We start from the raw sequence: 22321 nt of genomic DNA, 5'->3' as shown, positions 1-22321 counted from the left end.
CTTTACTTAACCTAACCTAAATTGTACAGATATAAATATAGTTTGTGTTGCTTTAGTATTTTCTTTATCAACCTCCTTTTATACTCGTATTAAGTTCCTATAAAAGGTTTTATATCATTTAAAGGTTGCTTTGTTTTAAATATTAATTTATCAGCAGACTTAAAACAATTGTTTAGGTATCGTAAAAAATGATTAAGTTGAAACATTTTTACGCTATATAGAAACATTGAGATTAGAATAGATATTAGTACTACAGACAAATTACCTAAGATATCTTTAATCCGGAAAAATGCTTAGTAGCCTAATTAGAAAATTAGTTTAGTATGGAAATATTAAAAATTTTATTAAAATTTATTAAATTAAAATTATTAAAATATTTTATTAAAAATAATTAAAATTTATACAAAAGGATTACAATTTTTCAAAACGTTTTCGGTTCAGTCGGACCATCATCAATGAACTTTGGTATACAGTCAAACCACTTTCCTTTTACTTTGTATTGAAAAATTCTTTTTATATTTATTGATTTGCTTGAATCTATGCCAATATGTGTTTTCCTTAGGGGGTGGTTAACACCCTAACTCGGGGGTGGAAAGAGTTAAAGAAACCATGGTAGTCATTAGAATAGTGAATTTTAAGACAAAAAAGTTACGAAAAATAAGTTTTTACGAAAAGTCAATACTTTTGGAGTTATTCGTGACTAAAAGTTCCCAAATTACACGTCAAAATGCATGTTTTTAACGTTTTTTCGCGAATAACGTCAAAAATTTTGATTTTTTCGGGAAAACTGTTTGGATATTAAAAAAAAACTTATAAAACAAAGAGATTTGTTTTTTAATATAACGGTAAACTTAATAATAACAGTGTTATAGCAGTTCGAAAGTAGATTTTTATTCATCGAATACAAACCCCAAATATATGATGTTGAATAACCAGAAAACGGTTAAGTTTTTCATGGACAACTTATAAAAGCTGTTTCTTCAAGATTTTACAAAAATTTAAAATGACCAATTGTAAAAGTTATTTGCATAAAACTTAAGGTAATTTGTAATTAGAATAAAGCCCGCTTATATTTTTTCTGACGCAGAAAATAACAAACTCACCCCGCCAAACCCACCCTGGTTGAAACTATTCCTTGTTCATTTACATTTTACTTTATCTGTATACAAACATTACATTCTGGAAGTTTAACTTGTTTAAAAGGTTTAGTTTGAAAAAATCCGAGTTTAAAGTAAAGACATTATTTTCGGAATTTCTCAAAAAATACCCGCTTTTTTAAAATAAATCAGCAACTAACAAAGATGCAGAAAAAATAAGACAACACAAAAAATAGATTTTTTTACTAAAGATTTAGACTTTTTTTTAAACTTTTACAGACTAAAAGTTAAACAGGTATGATTGTTAAAAGGTTATATTCGTCTGCATTTACCACAAACATAATCTTCAAGCCTTTTCAGCGCAAACCCTTTTTAAAGCAAAGGGCTTGAAAAAAATTTAAGATACACTGCTTTGTAGCTTTTAAAATAAACTACCAAGTGGTGTATTAAATTTTTTCAAGCTCTTCTTTTTAAAAATTGTTGCGCTAAGAATGCTTGAAGATGGTGCAAAACGCATGCGAATAGAACTTTTAAATAACCATATCTCTTTGTTTAATTTTTGGTTTATAGAAACAAAAGAAAAATTAAAATCTTCAGTAAAAAAAATCTGATTTTATATTTTCGCATTTTTTCTGTAACTTTTTTAATTGTTGAGTTATTTTGAAAAAAGGGGATTTTTGATAAATTTTGAAAATAGTGTCTTCACTTTAAACTCTGATTTTTTTAAAACTAAATCTTTTAAACCAGTTTAATTTCCAGAATGTAATGTTTGAATATAAATTAAGTAAATTGTAAAGATAGTTTTAACCAGAGTGGTTTCGGCGGGGGTGAGTTTGTTACTTTCTGCATCACAAAAAGTTATTTATGTACCAAGGATATTAAATAGATGTTTATGCCCAGAGGGCGACGATGTCCCCTCGTGCCCTCGGGGCAGAGGCCCTCGGGTTTGTAAGTCGCCCAAATGCATATACATCTATTAATACCCGCGGTTCATACAAACTTTTATGTCTTACTAGTTCGTTATTGCATCTACAAATAAATATGTTCTAAAAAATCCGAAAATTCGATTTCATTTTGACAATATATTTACTATAATAGTATATATTCTATCGTCCGTGTTATGTTCCTACTCTACGGAAATGCTGTCAAACGTGTCAAACTAAATCCGTGAAAATGCAAGATATTTTTGAGATCCTAATGTAATCTAAATATCACCGGATACTTTCAGAATTGCCAGTTTTATGTGAATTCTGAATAATGTTTTAAAATGTTGTTAAATAAAGATGTTTCTAATAAGTTATATTTTTGTTTGTATCTTTGCGCCCGTGCGGGCTATAAACTTCACTTTATGTCCACGCGGGCATAAAGTACACTATTACGTAGTTGGTAACTACGCAATTAAAACACAATAATAAACTAGTATGACATAAAAATATAAGCGGACTTTATTTAAGTTATAATTTACCTTAATTTCTATAAAAATCAGGTTTGCTGGTGGTCATTTTAAAGGTTTTTTTAATAAGATCTTTAACAAAGTTTGTGTAAGTTTTCTATGAAAACCTTACTATTTTCCGCTTAGTCAACAACATATGTTTAGATTTCTGTATTCGATGAATAAAAGTCTACTCTCGAACTATCTTAACTTTCTTAATTTAAGTTTGTTGTTTTAAAAAACCAATCTCTTTATTTTATAAGCTTCATTTCATATTCCTAGTTAACAGTTTTCCTGATGAAACCTAAACTTTTGGAATGATTCGTGAAAAACAATTAAAAAACATGCTTTTTGACGAGTAATTTTTGAACTTTGGTCGCAAATAACTCCAAAATTTGTGACTTTTCGAAAAAAACTTTAAAGAACATTTTTATCTTAAAATTCAATATTCTAGCGACTACCATGTTTTTTTATATCTTACTCCACTCCCGAGTTGGAGTGGTAACCACCCCCAGAGGATAAGCACATGGCATAGTGTAGATTTTGGTCTTTAAGCTATTTTCTACTTACAGTCAAAATGTCAAGTAAGTCATGCATTTAAAAATAAATTCTCAGTTTTTATACTATGTATTTTTACCGCCCTATCCTGGACTACTGTGGAGATATGGGGTACCGAATACTACATCGTAAATTGAAATGAAAAAACGAAAAAGCTTTTAGTATTAACTAAGTATAAAAAATTAAGCTCTAGTCATAAATGTGAATTTTTTCTAGCTTTAGATTTAAATTAGTAACTTAGTTTAAACAAGAAATATAAGTAGCAGTAATGTATTTCATTTACTTGTCGATGGTTAATAGTACATAATTACTTCCATATTTAAATAATTTAAATTATAATGTATGTTAAGGTTAGGCGTAAACATTTCAATTAGAATTAATTTTTTCTTAATGCAATACCACGATTACTTCCTTAAACATTATCTAATTATTTATTTTTCTTTTCAGGTCCAGATGGTTGTAATCTGTTCATATACCACTTACCGCAGGAATTCACCGATACGGACCTTGCGTCAACGTTTCTCCCCTTCGGTCCAGTCATATCCGCCAAGGTGTTCATAGATAAACAGACAAATCTGTCCAAATGTTTTGGTTTTGTTTCATTTGATAATGCGCATTCAGCTCAACAAGCCATATCAGCTATGAACGGCTTTCAGATAGGCACCAAGAGGCTGAAAGTACAACTAAAAAGGGCCAAAGATGCCTCCAAACCTTACTAGCCAAAGAAGCGACAGAGCCAATTAGACGTAGGTCTGCTTAGGTACATAGCAGGCCTCTGTGATCATCATCTATTTTTCTCCTGCGCAAACGAGCCACACCGATTTTCCTTTGTTTTACTTCAGGTCAAGGAGCGTGTGATGCTGCTGCCGGCCTCGTCCGATTGGCCCACAATCCAGCACAGTGCCAGTGCAGTGCAATCTCAGGATCTAGCTGCTATTTTTATGAACTGTGAGATATTTTTACTAGTTAACTGCGGTCGATAGGCCGCTTTGTAAATTCAAAATGATGTATATGACGAGGATGTTCGATTATGTTTAGAAAAGGCGAAGTTTTTGACCAAAAATTTAGGAAATAAAATATTAATTTTACTGTGTAACTGATACAGCCTTCTTGTATACGGAAGTATGAAAATGGTCCAAATAATAATCTGTATTATTTGAAGATAGTTTTGAGCACTTTAAGTTCAAGCAGCTAAATTGTCTTGTGATATGAATAAATTAAAGACCGAATTAAAAGGTTTAATTTTAATAACGTTAAAATCGTTAATTAAATTATATACCATTGAGAGATTCATAAGACAAAATAGTCTTTAAGAACATGGTTTATTATTTAACTATAGATATTACTAACAATAAAAATAATATCACAAAGCTTGTTTTAAACCTGAAATTGATTTTAATACATAAGTTATACATTCTATTTTATACTTTCTAAAATTAAAACAATAAAAAAAGAAAATTTAAAATCCATTTTTGGGAAAAACTTGTATGTGATACTATGTTTATTCTTGATTATTATTTAAAGATTAAACTACGGTATTTGGCTGCTCTAAAAGCTAATATTTTTACCACATAAAAATTATGATATTGCTTTAACGAAAGCAGCGAAATGGTGTCTACAGTTCTGTTGGATTAAGGCCAGTAGAATATTATTTTATATAAATGATAGCAGAACTTTACAGCAGCAATTAATTTTAAGTTAGATAAGAATACCTAGTCTTATTTTAGAAAAATATGATTTTCCTAATTACCAAAATTGCTCTTTCTATAATCTTGTGTTTCCTTAAGAAACGCAGAAAAAATTGTTGATTTAACTTAAGATCTTAATTTCCAGGTGTCTCTTGAATTCGCAAAATAATCATAACATAAAAAAATTACTTCGAGTTGTAAGGTTAATACAATAACGTAAATTACATAATAAATTTATACCTTATAAAAAAATCAAACTCATTTACTTTGAAAGACAGGTACAATACATTCTAATGTCTGCTTCAGCATATTTCTTGAACGGTGAATTTTAAAGAGGCCAGCCTATGATAATTTTAATTTAAACTTAACTGAAGGAGTATCCTGCATTATTAACGTATGTTTCTAGTCATGTAAACCGTTGGGATTTTGTAGGATTTGATCAGTAAATTTAAAATATCGACACGGTTAAACTAGTTGATAATACTTCAAACATACTTATTTATGAATTAACACAATTTCAAATATCTGTAACTAATTTATAAAACCGTAACAATTGTTTATACTTTGATTGGCAACTTTAAAGCTGACATTTTAAAATAATTTTAGCATGTTACAAAATTTTATTTTAGGTTTAAAAGACTGGTATATTTAATCGGGCAGCTATGTAAGCCTCTGGTTTAAAAGAAATTGATATTTAATTAAATTCAGTCAAATATGCATTATCAGTTACACGGTAAATCTTTTTTAAAACTTCGTCTAATCTAAAAGTACTATTTTTCCTTTATTTTCTTGTTTTTTTCCTTTATGGGGTCTTTTATGTCGTGTTGGTTCGACAGTTCTTTTGATTTTTATTTTTGTGTTGTTCGTGGCGTACGGCGCGTAAAGCACATCCTCTGTTGTTTAGTTATAAATTTAAAAAATTAGGCCATATATGTAAAAATGTTGAGTGCATAGTTACGTTTTATTTTGAAGTCTACCTAGTTTTAAGGTTACAGCTACTCGCCCAACAATCGACATCGTTCGGTTGTCTTGGATGAGCAGCCGTTTCCTATATTTTTATTATTAGTAATATTCATTTTTATTTATATACACAAGTGAAACATCTGGAGCATGATTTTTTGAATTGTACCTTTATTTTTTATTGTTAATGATTAAACCAAAGTACAGACCAAAAATATTTATCGCTGTTTGTGTTAATATTCCTGCAGAGACTTTATGTAAATGGCAGAGAACGAACATAACTCAACAGTAAATTAAACAATATAACGCGCTTAAGTACATATTGACAAATCAAATACGGGTAATATAACCATACGGATGTTGTGTCGAAATATTTCTCTACATAATATTTGCAAGGAAATACAACAATAACAAGAAATTAACTTAAATTAATGTCTACGCTTTACTTTTTTATTAGAGGATAACAAGTTAACAATAAACTAATATTAGACAATAAAAATATACTAATGGTATAAATGCATATAGTTTCTTTTGCTGAGAAATTAAAAAAACACTCGATTCTTAAAAATAAATCAATATATGATCATCATTTTATATACCAATATCAATATCAATATATATCAATAATCAACTTCTTTTTTGGTTTTCCTCTCCTACTCTTTCCAGGAACTTGCAAGACAGCAATTCTTCAAATTGGGTGATTATCGTCTCGACGTTGAACATGCCTGAGTTATTTATCCTATGGTCCCTAATTTTTGCAACAATTGGTGCAACCCCTGGAGTTCCCCTAATACTGGTTCCTTATTTTATCCCTTTTTATCACTTCACTCATCCATCTGAGAATTCTTATTTCCACCCCACGCATTCGTTCTTCCTTTTTTTTTTAACCGCCCAACGTCCAGTACATCATACCTGGTCTTATAGCAGTTTTATAAAAATTTCGTTTCAGTTTTCTTGAAACATTTCTGTCACAAAACATACTACTTGCTTCTTTCCACTTTTCACCTCACCCTAACTTCACTGCATACATCTCATTTACTTTGTAATATCGATATTAGATCATTAAAACTATTACTTTTCACGATTATTTCACCATTCAAAGCTATTATTTCATTTGTAGTGGTTACTCCATCCTTAATTGAACATTCCAAATACTCTGTCTTTGTACTACTAAGATTTAAACTTTTTTCTCGAAAGCTTATCTTAACTGGCTAGGTGTTTGTTTTAAATTGCCATCAGTATTTCGTAGTAACACTACATTATCAGTATATATTAAGCACCAGCGGATATTACCCTCAAGTTTCTCTGTTATCTGATCCAACTCGAATAAGAATATAAAGAACTAAGTACTTAGCCCTGATGAAAACGTACGTTTAAATGAAATTTATCAGTCTTTCCCACACTTGCCCAAAAAATGGTTCTTACTTCCTTATACAAGTCATTTACAATATTAACATCTTCTTATTGTGTCATCTTCTAACGACGGTTTTAAACGCTTCCCTATGTTTTGCAATGTGAAGTATCTGTTCAACACTAAGGTTAGTCCAATCTCTGATATTTCTCAGAAAAGATTTCTTTTTTCTTTCCAAGCCTTTTCTTCCCTCTACTCTTCCTTGCTTGATGACGTGTAGAAGAGAGTATTGTCGTTTAGAGATATGTGGCTCAGATACGATGTTTTTGTTATTTTATTTATGTTCATAAGCTTTCAGCCATGTCCAGTTCGTCTTAACATTTCTTGGTTCGAGACTTTTGCAGTTCAAGGAATTTTAAGAATATGCCTATATACCGAGATTTCGAATGACTCCAATTTTTTTATGGATTGGGATTTTAGAGTCCAAGCTTGTACCCATAGAGCAGTTGCGACCATCTATAACATTCGACGAACCTCAATCTGATAGCCATATCAATTTCTTATTAGTAAACATTGACTTGTATTTTATAAATCCTTTTCGAGCAATTTTAATTCTGACATTTATCTCCTCATCTTGATCTAACTGTGAGTTTATAATTGCTCTGAGATACGTTTACTTGTTGACCCTCTCTAACGATTTACCCTTAAATGTCAGATGTATATTGTCAACAGGGATTTTCGAGATCACCATGTATTTGGTTTTATCTATATTCATTGTTAGTCCCATCTTTTTGTTTTATCTTTTAAGGATTTCTATACGAATTTGTAAATCGTCTATATTTTCTGCCATGATTGCGGTATCGTTTGCAAATCTTATGTTATTAATGATGCTTCCTCCAATCCTTAAACCTTTAGTTCTTTCCCATAGTGCCTTCTCAAATATTAGTTGGAAGTACACACTAAATAATTGTGGCAAAAGCACACATCCCTGTCTGGCTCTTATATATAATCTTCACATACTCTCCGCAAATTCCTTTCTTATTAAGCAAACATCACAGATTCTACCTAGAAATTCTATCATATGTTTTCTCAAGATCAATAAATATCAATAATAGTTTGTTTATTTATTTCTGTATTTTTTAATCACCTACCTTATAATGAAAATTGCACCTGTTGTTAATCTGCCTTTCAGAAATCAATACTGATTTTTGACTATTTCAGTTTCTGCTGATATCCGTCTGTAAATTACTGTGTCTCATGATGTAAAACTAAGTGGTTTTATGGCACAGTTGTAAATTGTTGTGTATCTCGTTTGTTTTTGTAAAGTGGTACTAATATACTTGTTCTCTATTCCTCTGACACTTGTCCCACTTCCATAATTTTGTTAAAGAATCCTATTAGCCAATTTGTTCCGATCGCCTTTAAAGTTGTCTACATCTCGCCAAGGATATCATCTGGTGCAACTTCTATACCTTTCTTTATGTTTTAAGTGCTTGATCAATTTTCTCGTTTGTTATTTTGGTGACTATTGCTGTCAGAGTACTTTTTCCATCGCTTCTTAAATATCTTTTTGTGAACTAATATTTATTATTTACGTTCATCTAATCTGATTAAAATTTTTTCATTTTGTGCTCTATGTTTGCTTATTATATTATCTTAGTTTTAGCCTATCAATTTGATCGTATATAGTTGTAAACGCTTCTGCTTTAACTATTTCTACTGTGATTTTCGTTTTCTTTTTGTCAATCTTATATTTTTGAAGATCTAGTTTTCTCTTCAACTTTATTTTTTCTTGAATTTAGTTTGACCATAATCAGATCTCCTTATTTTTAAATTTCATTTCTAATTTTCAGGTTATGAAATAATTTGTTTGAAAGTGATTTTGTTTACTTTTGTATGTGATAAGTTGACTTTCTCTCTTTTAAAAGAGTGTAATAATATTCGCTATATTTAGTTTTGTTGCTTTTTCCGGTATATCATGTTCAGAATCGTTTTTTGTTCCAAAGCATAGTCCTACAAAAAATGCTTGATATCTTCTCTTGGTTGGACCCACATGTGCATTAAAATCACCTACTTTAATTATTATCATCTTATAGAATATCTCTAAATCTCATACTTGCTCATAGAAAGCTATTCTTTCATTCTCATCCAGACCAACTTATGGGGCCTAAATGCACGTGCACATACATACAACGTTCAATACTACTTTATTAAGTACAATCTTCACTGCCATTATTTTTTATTTTTCCATTCCTACAACTTATATTACATTATTTTTCATTTCTCTTTTAGCAATTATAGCAACCCCATTTCCAATGTTACTTTTCTCTACCTACTACAATGTGTATCCTTCACCTAGTTCTTTCGACTTTTTTCCCTTCTATCTCGTTTCTTAAATAGGTACAAATAATATTTGTATCCTTATTCTTTTAACCGTATCTCTAGTCTCATAGCTGTAAAACTTTTTATATTTCAATACCCTATACTATTTTACTAATCTGTAGTGGTGTTTTCCCTGAAAAGTCCTCCTCAGGAAATCCTAACGGTGGCTCAGTTTGTTTTCGGAACATTTTACTTCAGGGGATACTATTATTTTCCTGGAATTTTTGTTATATTGGAGAAAGTCTTTTTACTATCATGGCCTAAAAAGATTTTCGGACATTTGATGCTGAGTACCAACTATCTATCAACATTATTCGCTGAACAATTTAGTCAACACAGCAATAATGCAACGGAAGGATAGCATTACGCCACACCTGCTTATATTTTTCACTACAGGCTGAATACAGGCTACATAGAATTTTTATTGTAAGCAATGCCGTATAAGCTATTTTTTTAAACCAATGAAAGAGGCGTTTTCTTCTAGTACATATTATTGTTGTTTTCCTTCAATGCATAATTATTCTATAATAAGTATTATTCTATAATAAGTATTCATCACTAAACTCCGTTTGATGTATTCCTAAATCTATTTCCAGATCATATAATTCAGATCATCATAATCTTGGCGACCACAACTTGCGGAATGTGGAATTCACAGTAGAGCATTTGTGTTTTTATTTTTATAATGTATCTTCGAGCTATATCTTATGTAAATAGGATCAGCGATAAACAGAGTCTCTCCTTTATCATTTTGTTGTTTATATTTTTAGTTGTAGCTGGTTACGAATTTTAATTCATTTTTCTTAATGGTACGTTAGTATATGATTAACAGCCTTAATCATTTATGTTTACATTTGTCTATTTTTGTACAGTTCCCGCCAAATAAAACTGGTACACTTTTTTTTCCCAATGTAAACCTGTGTTCAGACTTGACACAATGGTTCTTGAATCAATTCGTTGTTGCCATCACAGATAACAGAATTGCACTAAATCTAAATAAAAAAAAGAACGTTGAAAAAGTTTTTATATAGGTATTATTATCATCATTAACAACAAAAAACCGTATATAATAAATTTAATAACCAGAGAGAGGGTTGAGTTAATGCCCAAAATGCTTAAAGGATCTTTAAACGTAGGAACATCGGAATGCATCTACTGTAATTGTATAATGTGTCTGTCGCACAACCCTCCTTTTAGCTGATTTGATACAATATTTTCTTTGAACTGGCAACGTTGCCCTAGAAATTAGAATGACATATGTGACAAGATCAACTTACACAACTTGAAAAATACGATTTTCGGTTATAAGAGTTGTACCAGTTTTTTATGACGAGAACGGTACCTGCCAACGCTTTAACAGGGGGAAACTGTCATATGTTTTTCCTAACTCGACTAAGGTGTTTGTTGGAATCATGTGTTTGCGTTTGTTTCCTACAATATTTTTCCTATTACTTGAGCGAGAGAGAAGAGTGGTTTATTGTTGATCCGCCTAGTAGAAAACCTGCTTATTCTTCTGTTTCCTGTTCTAGTCATTATAACTATATTTTTTTATATATTTTTTCCGGATACTCTATGCGATTATGAGCTTGTATCTGTTATTTCTCTTTAGTTCTCGCGTTTTATTTTATTGTCTGTTTTATGAGTTGTGATATATTATGTCCTCCATTTTTGTGTTACTTTATTGTCTTTGAGGCCACTTAGAGGAATCGATTTTTTAAATGTTCACAAAAATTTTTGGCGCCATTTTTCAAGAGTTCCCCGGATAAGTAGCGGGTTTCTATCTTTTTTTCAGTAATTTGCACTCATCTATTTATTCTCATGTGAAATTTTCGAGGTTTACTTTACATTTCCAATTTTAATATAAGTTTTTAACATATTATAGATCCCAATAAATAAATGAGATTTATTGACTTTTCTGATATATTACAAGTTGTATGTTATGTTTTGAAAAATATCAAATATTTTTGTAAAAGTTAATTACGCTTACTAGTGTTGTTTTATTCTATATAATTTTATATTTGTGTAATAATATAATTGTTATGAAAGCCTTTTATCAAGACAGTAATTGAGTACCATGTAGAGTGGTATCTATGTGTGGCCTTTCTTGATTTTATGGGTAATTATTTTTCTTTCTACAATTAGGCATTTCATTAAATAATTTATATACTTACTAACATCATGGTCACCAACTAAAAATATCCATATAATTAATTTTATTGCCTATTATCCAAGTTTCACAGTTAACGAATTTTTGTTTTCGTTTTGTATTTTTTCACACATCCTTGTCCCACTAATTTTAAAACAAAAATCCTACGCTGTGCGCGCCGTTTTATGTAATCCAATTTTTTCTGTCAAGTCGAGATTGACACGACAATTTTTACGTAATTTATGACAGTATTGTTCTTGAATTAACCCGATGAATCATATGGTAACCGAAAATAGATTCTTCAAAAGCGTATGAACTACCGCTACCGATGCAACATACATAGGCGCACTATTGGAGGTTCTATTTTTAAACTACTCTGTAAGCTTCCATAAATTTTATTTAGTGGGATAGGCCTATTTGTAAAAGTCTTATCCAAAGTTCTTATTTTATTCAAACTCGATATAAATATAAATAGGACCAATATTTTTGTTGGGGAGTAATATATGTATTTGACGAATTAAATTATCTAATATTTATCACGCCTTGGATTTGCAGCCCAAAACGTTTCCAAAAGCTAAACTTAGTATAGCACAATTCCATGTATTTTATTTTCTATGACTTGAAAGTTATCCGAGTTTAAGTATATAAAGCGATATATAGCTACTGCTCGCTATCAAATCAATCCAGACTTGTAGAACTGGAAAAAGAAACTGAAAATATAAAATAGGACGATATAGGAATCGTCTAAATGAGACGTAAAAATGAAGAGCTATTGGAACTAGCGTCAGAAAGCACATTCTACTCTACCGAGGAACATCAACAGGCAAAACAGGCGGTATTGGATTCCTAATCATCAAGAAATGGAAATGAAGAGTATTAAAAATAACTAGTCTCTCCGATAGAGTAGCTAGGAAGCTAGTTTCTTACAAATATCAAAGGGATACAATACACAAATTACATACAAAAAATATAAAAAACCATAAAAAATTATATACAAACTAAAACGCCCCAACGATTACTCACACTGACAAAGAAATAGAGGAACTCTACAGTAACATAAATAAAGCATTTAATAACAATAAAAGTCACCTTAAGTATTTAATTGGAGACTTTAATGCCAAAGTGACTGGCATTATACACTGGTGACATACTAGACCACTGGAATACAGCAAACATAATTCTCATATACAAGAAAGGTAGCAAAGAGGATATCAAAAACTTCAGACCTATAAGTCTATTACCAACATATACAAATATTCACAAAGATCATCAACAACTGATTAATAAATACATTAGATGCTGCACAACTAAGAGAGCAAGCTGGCTTCAAAAGTTAATTCGGTACCCTGTATCATATCCACATATTTCGAGAACTAATGAGTAGAGCTAAAAAATATGAAATACCGCTAGTATTAACCTTCATAGATTTAGAGAAGGCTTTTGATTCTATATATTTCAAGGCGGTAATAGAAGCTTTTACCAACCAAGACATTGACAAACCATACATAGAGACTTTAGCAAATATATACAGACAAGCAAAAGCTAAGAAAAATTTATGAAAACACGGCAGATTTTTTCCACTGCCAGAGGCGTCCGACAAGGAGACGCAATATCACCAAAGCTGTTTACTGCAACTCAAGAAAATATATTCAGCAAAATTATCTGGAAAAACAAAGTCTATCCATTCATGGAGACTACCTCAGTCATCTAAAATTTGCAGACGACATCGTTCTGATTGCAAATAATTCTGAAGAACTACAAGAACTTATAAGCGACCTAAATGCAGCTAGCAATGAAGTTGGACTAAAAGTAAACTTAACAAAAACAAAAACCGTGTACAATGAGCTAGTGGGTGCCCAAGACGTGATAATAAAAAACACTGAACTTGAGACAGTAGATGAGTATGTATACCTGGGACTATATTTAAATCAAAGATTCTACTCCACCTAAGCAAGAAAGCAGTCTATCAGTGTATACTACCACTTATGACATACGGCTCCTAAACTTGGACACTAAAGAAAGAGATAATAACGAAAGTCTAAGGTCAATGGAGCGATGCATGCTAGGGATAACAAAGATAGATCCAAAAAGAATAGAATGGGTCATACAGAAAACCAGGGTCACACATCTACAGAATCCACAGATTTTACAGTAATTCACAGAATTAAATCTATAAAATAGCTTTGGGTGGGACATTTAGCAAGAAGATTTTTAGAAGATGGTGGATACATAGACTATATATACAGAATGGTTTTAAGTAAACTTTATTGACTATTATATTTTTTAAGGTAATCTCTATAGATTATAATATATTTAGTGTCCTAGTAGAATGAAAGGAAGATATTAGAAGTTTGCATTTGGAAACCACTCTTAAATCTTTATTTTTTTTACAGACATAATGTCGTGCTGTTACCATGTTATAACATCCTCAATTACTATTTCTCTCAGTGTGCCATCGTTCCTTAATGTGTGAAAACTGAGAGTTATCTCTTAGATCTGAGCAGCTTTTGTGTATTATCAGCGTTCTTTATCTACCATATTTTAGCTTCAACAGATAATTACCGGCCTTATTTTTTCTCTGTGCTCACCTATTTGTTCATCTAGATTATATCTGGCAATAATACCGATATTCCAGCTACCAGATTTATTGGTTTTTAATTTTTTTGTAATATTTCTGTCAAACATCGTCTTTATTCGCAGGTAACTGAATTTATGATTATTTCTATTTTTTACGCAACTATGGAATAAATACTCGAAGACCCTGCTTTGAAGCTAGAACTAGTATGAACATGGAGGTGTATCAAAAATGTAAACTGTAAGACAACAAACTATTCTTCGGATAAGCTCGTTAATAAAGGTTCATGAAAGAAGGGTCAAGAGCTTCATCTACAAAAGGTATTAGATACATTCTATACATCATATATACAGAATATATTTTTCGTGATATAAGGTGGCTAACAAACTTCATTAAATTGAATAGCTTGTCTTTAAATTTATGTGTTTCTTTTTTATTTATATCTTTCTTCTTCTTCTTACGTTAGAACTACGTCCTGTGTTTTCTACAATGTTTCAGCAGTAGTAGTTCAGACGACGTAGACCAACTTTCTTACCATCTCGTCAACGATCCTGAAGGCTGTCGACCAAAGTACCTCAAAGTGACTGTATCGAATATTTAGAAGTGGTCATACATTTGGTTTTTTCAGTCTTATCTTTACTTTATCTCTTAAACTTATCTTTTTTTATATATAAACGATGTAAGAGCCCTTAAAGATTATCTTCATTCTTTGCTACCAGGTCAGAATCGTTTGCAGAACATAGAATTTTTACGTTTGCATACCCAGTTTTATATTTGCATATTTTCATTATTACTTCATACAAATGATATTAAACAGTAATGGGTTTGTCTAACACTGCTATATACTCTAATGAGTTTTGTAAATTGATTGTTTACTAATGCTGTAATTGTGTTTCCTCTAAAAACGTAGTTTATTGTTCTAATTAAATTTGTGAAATTCTATCAAAGGTTTTCCGTCAGTTTACAATACACAGAAATGCTGGTCTATTATATTATTTTCCAATATTTCTAAATAATATCAACCATTGCTGTTGTTCTGCCAAAGTATTTATTTTGTTAGTTATTACTTCTGGCGAAATTTTAATTATTCTTGCAGAATATAGATATCTATGAGAATATAGATATTCTCATAGATATTCCCAGAAATACATTTGTGTAGATACGCTTATGTCTAAAGAACGGTAATTTTTAAAAATGGGCAAGACAAACATAATGAGCGAAGACAGATGAAAACTAATAGAATCTTTCGACAGGTTTTTGAACGAGAGCCAAGCATGCAAACTAGTTTCTTACAAATGACTTTATTACTGAGTTAAAGGGCTTTTATTTTCAAAGAATTATTATAGTAAGTTTAATTGGATATTATTTTAATTTTTCAATAACTAGATTACTGTAATTGTGTAAACGGAAAGCCTTCCACGTTTTTTTAAGTCTGATATTGTGCTTTTTTGAATAGAATTAAGAAGAAGCTGTCCTTTTTTAGCATATATGTATATGTGACAGTTAATACTGTCTTGTATTACAGAAATTTTAAAGCATTTCCTTTGTAACTATATCTCAAATCCAATTTATGCAGGTAAAAAATGACTAAGGAACACCATTATTATTCCAGATTTTTCAAAAAAAACTTTTTTGCAAATACACACCATTCGATTTGAAAACTGGTTCTCTTTAAATCAAGGTATGCTATATAAATGAATCTGTCAACTGCCACAATAGTGAAAATAAAGTTCTTTCCAGCTGCAAATATTTTATCCCGTATACACCACATACTGGCGAGAATCGATTGTTGATTCTCGCTGCTATAGAATCATATGGCTCGTGCATCATGTCATGCTTCTCATGGCAGTCAACCATGGCAAAAGTGACAGTGCCTCAAATTCGTACGATTAATTGCTTCAAATTTTAAAAACAGTCCATATTTCCTTTAAAACATTACCAAAACAAGATTATTAAAGGCAATTATAGTCATGCAGCGTCGGCATATGTCTCAGAACGTAATTTCGCGATATATATATATATATATATATATATATATATATATATATATATATATATATATATATATATATATATCCAATAGGAACAATTACTGTACAAATCAATAAGCAGTGAAAAAACAATGGAAAGGGGTAGAATCCCTTTCACTTTGTAACCCTTGAAATTCTGTCAGATAAGAAGAGAAAAGAAACAAGCTAGATGTTAACTATTCCATATATTAGCGGAAACGTTTCGTTTTGTACTTACAAACACTTACGAGCAGCATCAGTTCATATATGCAAGAGTAACACTTTTTTAGAAGGAATTGTAAAGTTCTTCGAATTAAAAGGGAAAGCCAAAAAGTGGCCTCCCATATTGAGTGAAAAGAAACAATAATGTATAAATGTGAATTATATGTTAAGTAGTACAATAACGATGGTAAATAATGGATATCTGTGTGAAGGGCATTCCACCCCTTTTCATTGTTTTTCACTGCTTCACCGTCAGACGACACTGCTTCACCGTCACTCAATATCACACCTCCATGGTTTTGGGTTAACGGTAAGATAACACGCTGTCGGTAAGACTGTAAGTCAAAAGATCTGTACCTACGATAAACTGGTCAAACAGAGAGTGGTTGGAGGACCTGATCCTTCAATAAACTAGTGGGTGGCTGAGATTGCTAGTAGTTTATATTTCACTTAATTACTTTCTTAATGCATTTACTCTTAAGAGGCGTTCTTTAGTTTCCCGAACAGCATCATCCTCTTTACGAAGTTCTTGCCTTTGTACTGTAGTCCAATTATTCCAAACACGAATTTCTATGAATCGTATTATCAATTTCCCCAAACCAAAATTCTTTTCACTGAAGGTAATCTGTGTTTTTAAAGGTAATGAAGCAATAAAAATTCTTATTATCTAAAAATATCAATTTCTATAGACGGTCCAAACGTATGTTTATCAGTATTTTATTTCCCTGCAACATATTATTTCTCAAACTTGATTTTGCTGATTAAAGGAATTTCACATTTTGGACTACAATATTTTTTAAACCATCCTTATATTTTCCCTCACGGTCGATATACTACAATACTAAGTACTTAACATTCAATAATATTATTTATGTACTTATTTGTATAAAACGTGTCGAGTATTTTTTTTTCGAATGTTTCGTTCCACGCTTAGAATGACATAATATTTAAAAATGGCTTGATACCTTTTAAAACCAGCCTTTCCGTGTAGCTTTCTCGACAGACGTGCTGGTATTTGGAAATAATTAGAGAAACTGTCGAAGTAGTTCAATCAAACTGTTATGGGATTCCGCAATCAAAGTTCTACCCAATAAAGTTTCCCAAACCCTCAATTGCTTAAACGAAATAAACATCTTGAGGCCATTAATTCCTATTCTAATACTGCATACCGGGTGTTATTACCCAAAAAAACCGAATGACTAGTTTCAAAATAAATTACTACTTTTCGAGAGGATTCTAGGCAAGTGCGAAAATTGTCTTTTATTTCTCTTAACATATCTTGGTTTCTAGCTATATCATATGAATTCTCAATAACGCTTCTTACTCATATGTATATATATATATATATATATATATATATATATATATATATATATATACTCCTGTAGTGATCCTTTCCCAAGTTAATATGGGCTGCGTCCCGTAAATACCCGTAAAGTCCCGTAAATACGTATTTCTGACTATTGGTCGTCTTCAGTACGGTGCAGCCAAGTTAGAAAAGGAGCATATTAACTTGGGAAAGGATCACTACGGTTGCCTTCCATCTTATACACATATAATATCTATATATATATATATATATATATATATATATATATATATATATATATATATATATATATATATATATATATATTTATATATATATATATAGAGAGATTATATATAGTTCTATATATATATATATATATATATATATATATATATATATATATATATATATATATATATAATAGAACTTAACGTATCTAAATAGTAAAGTAAATTTTATGATTGTATAGGTACTAATATAACTTGTTGAACAAATAAATTCTGAAAATGTAGACATGGATTAACCTCTTTACATCAAATATTTCGTTTTTTCTAAGATAATTCACGTTATAATGTAACAAAGTTTATTTCGAATGAAATACTGATGCACTAATTACCTGCGAGTTTATTATTGGTTATATGAATTAACTAATTGTATGATTGCCAAGAATTTGTTTTATGTAAGTAGTGAACGAAAAATAAACCACTTGAAGACAAAATACATGTCTCAATGCTTTAGTTTTAGATATTTAATTATTCTATGGAGAACAAATCGGTTAGAATGGGCACGTATTTATGAATTAATGACGTAACTCGGATCTCGGATATGTTTTTAGAACAGTTTACTATACATTTTAAACTGCATCAAGTTTTAATGATTTTAAAAATATCTTTAAACAAAGTTCAAGAGTTTAAGGAATCTAATAAATCAGTATATAACATGGAATCAAATTATAGTAAATAATACAAAAGTTTAACGTTAAATTACAATTTAAAACACGTGAAATACATTTAAAATGACAGAGTTTGTATTTAGACCAAGGCATTCGGATATTTGCAGAAAAAGTTGTGTACTTTGGATACTAAAAGTTTACTACACACTATAAAACTTAATACTAAACGCTTAAACTAAACTCTAAAAAATAACACGACCAGTAAATAACTTACAATAACTTTAATATAACACACAATATACTAACTTAAAAACCAACACGCTACGATTTAAATTTAAACAGACTGGCAAGTTTGGACCTGTAAAATGAGAATCCGTCTGGCTTAAGGCAATACATTATATTTAATAGCCTATTGACGAATGAGAGAGCGAATATCAACACGTACATTTGTTTGCAGTTGGGAATTTGCTGAATGAATCTAGTTTAGAGTCAACAACACTATGACGCATTGTCCAGTATGAAAATTAAAATAGGTTTATTGTTTGGTAAAACTTAATAGGTTGTCCTTTTTTTTTAAATAGTTCAACCATCATATCCTCAAGATAGTCAGCCAAGGACTTTGTTGCTATATTTTTGGGTCTGTAGCAACTTTAGGAACAAACGCGTTGGCAGTTTCAGCATATAGAATTATAATGCATTTGTCCAAATAAAGAATATTTACAAAATAGTTTGGAGAATCATGCTTTTGTGATTATTTACCCAAATACGTATATACAGATGGTAAAACAGCGAATACAGTAAGAAATCCAAATTCATTCGGAATATTTTGCCTAAGTTCTACAAGCATTCCTATTAAACGACAAGAGCTATATGTTAGACAAAAAGTTAATGGGTTATAAACAGAAGTTTTAAATAATTTACACATAAAAATGACATAGCAATATACCAAAGTGTAATAGTAATTTATTTGTAAGTCCAAATGTGTAAAAACACTACTGTAATATTTTTTATATTTTTTTTCCTAAGTTAATGGCACTGGCAAAGCCAAAAGGCCAGTCATGTTATTTTTTATATTGAATTCGATAATACTGAAAGTTTAACCAACTTCAACTTGGTAAAGAAAAATTAAGTATACTTTATGAATAAACTGAAATTTAACATATGGTTAAGCCATACCTGAGTTATGTTCGTTCTCAAACCGTTTGTGATACTTACCACTTTTTTAGTTAGTGTAGCGCAGCTGTTTTTTTTTATTTTTTTAGTGCTATAGTGCTGTAAATCACATCTTACGTACTACCACCTATAGTGTCTACCAGTTTTTATTGTGTCATATTTTTTTTTCTATATTTATCTACCGCGGTCTGATGAGTGACGTAGCGTGGCTTCTGTCTGTTGTCTACTAATGTTTTGTCTTCATCTACAGTAAGTGGCTATCATCTACTAACCATTTAAGCTAGCTCTTTTTTACTACTTAGCTATACTTGAGGAAGATAAATTTTTACTATATTAGCGCAAAATTGGAGCATAAGGTATGATTTTTACAAAGTATGTACTTTGGAAATTGAATATTTTAACATGTATGTACTGTATAGGAATCTATATATAGCTTATTTTCGTGATATCTTATTTTAAGATTATTATGATTCAACAAATACGATTTTTTGAATAAAAACACAACTAACCATGACAGTAAACCCTTGTGAGTGGCTAATTGTTTTGTATACTCCAATTTAAATTATTGTTTATCAGTAAAATTGATGTATTAGATCTAGTATATTACGTAGCAAATTTATATAGTTAAGTAATATATATCAAATACATATATTTGAGATTTGCCACCTAGACATCCCGATTTCACTCACTCCCACTTTTAATACACGTGAAGTTGTACATTTACTCTTTCGGTTTACCAAGCTAATTCGTTTAAAAAAAATTATTTGTTTCCAAACAATCAAGCGTTTCATTATCAAAATTATTATTTCAGTGATGCAACGCAGTCTTTTTGACTGATCTGTCTGCAGCTGCTTCCTTTTTGCGTTTTTTTTATCACAAGCTGCTTCAAATTCACTAACCGATATTTTTCCAATAATAATTGTAATGTTTCATTTCATATACCTAGTCTTTACTACAAAAAGAATTTTTTTTCCTATTCCGTAGTTGCTACTGCTTGTATTATTTAAATTGTAGTTTCTGGTTATTACTCGTACTGGCTGATCACTATAATAGACGATGGTCCAAAATTTCAGAGTATTTACATATCCGTACAATATTTTTTGTAGTCTATAAAAATACGCGAAAATATTACTAAATAATCAATTTACAAATAAAAAAAATATTCATTCTGAAAATATGCTTTTAGGAAAACATTTTATGTATTTTGATGAATATATTTTTACGATCTGCGCTCAAATTCTGTGTATATGTGCAACAAATGTATTGGATAAATCAAAATGGAATAAGTAATCCGTATTTAAAAAAACATTTATTTATGTTATAAAAATTTTATTTTTAATTTTACTTTTTTGTAAAATACTTTGAAGCAATACCCTTATTTGTAATATTCACATTCTATACATCCCATGTATTGATTATTTCGTTTATTTAACCGTAAAAATTATCAAAAAAAAATTGTTTGGCAGACTTTTATTGCGATATATGTTTGAGTGTAAGCAAAGTTTATTCATCGGCATGCTAGACATTTCTGTCGTAAACTTCTGTGAAGCTTATCTTTAATTTTCTACGATTAATCCATAAGTGCTGTCTTTAGGTGCTTAAGTGTAAGATGTTTGTACACGAGCTCCTTAGTATTCATTACATTTGCCTGGTCATTTCTAAACGTATGTATGTATATACATCCGTTAATATCTTCTACATCTTTTGTCAAATATCTTTAATTTTTGTGGTACTTAATTATGGTGTACATCATCTAAAGAATTTTTAAAGTATTATATATGTTTTAGTATATCAACAAGTTACACATTTTTGGAATGACGTTGTGTAGTTTGTTTCTGTTCAGTTTTTTATATGCAATTCTTTGAGCTGAATGACTTTTTCCTACAGAAGAAAATATTTTGCTGATTAATATAAACTCATGGACAAAAATATCGAATATTTTGGAATTTTTCAATTCTTTTATTATTTCAAAATAATTTTAGAAAACTGATTTTACTCATACAGTAGGCTGATATACTCAATTGGTTTGAAATATTTTGACGTTTATTCAGCGTTAAGTGTAATTCGTGCATTATATCATAAAAAACCTTCTTCACGTAAAAGAAAAAAAAGGTAAAAAATCATATTAATTCGATTATTTTTAGTTTAATCTATTAAGCTCATTAAATATTGTTTTGATTCAAGTAAATTTAAAACAAATATGCCATCAATTCGACACTGCGATGAAGCCCAAGCAACACAGATTGTAATTTCGTACGAGGAAGGATCTTCTTCTTTGTGTGCCGTGCTTGTATTCAAGCGTTGGCTATCGTCATATTGATGACTGATGAAATGATTCTCGGTCGGCAGCTAGATGAAACAGTTCCTCGACCGTTCGACCTGTCCATTGTCTAATGTTACGCAGCCAGGACAGTTGTTTTCTTCCGACCCTACGTTTTCCTTCGATTTTGCCCTGAATGATTAACCGGAGTAAGCAATATTTAGGACCTATCATTATATGACCGAAGTATTGGACCTTTCTCAT

General features: G+C 30.4%; 1 protein-coding gene across 6 annotated transcripts in view; it reads left to right on the top strand.

Moving 5' to 3' along the window:
* bru1 (bruno 1) overlaps nt 1-22321 on the top strand; it is a 971893-nt gene that overhangs the window by 927120 nt on the left and 22452 nt on the right. For 5 of the 6 annotated variants that reach the window (XM_072523112.1, XM_072523110.1, XM_072523111.1 and 2 more), the window contains one exon: nt 3535-5954. In XM_072523112.1, the coding sequence (XP_072379213.1) occupies nt 3535-3806 (272 nt within the window). In that variant the 3' untranslated portion in view covers nt 3807-5954. Of the gene's footprint in view, nt 1-3534; nt 5955-22321 lie in introns of those variants that run through there. The other variant, XR_011950072.1, reaches the window with a different exon arrangement.

Source organism: Diabrotica undecimpunctata, chromosome 2, assembly GCF_040954645.1.
Source record: "Diabrotica undecimpunctata isolate CICGRU chromosome 2, icDiaUnde3, whole genome shotgun sequence".
Taxonomy (NCBI): Eukaryota; Metazoa; Arthropoda; class Insecta; order Coleoptera; family Chrysomelidae; genus Diabrotica; species Diabrotica undecimpunctata.
The sequence above is the reverse complement of the archived record's forward strand: the minus strand, read 5'-3'. Positions and strand labels throughout refer to the sequence as shown.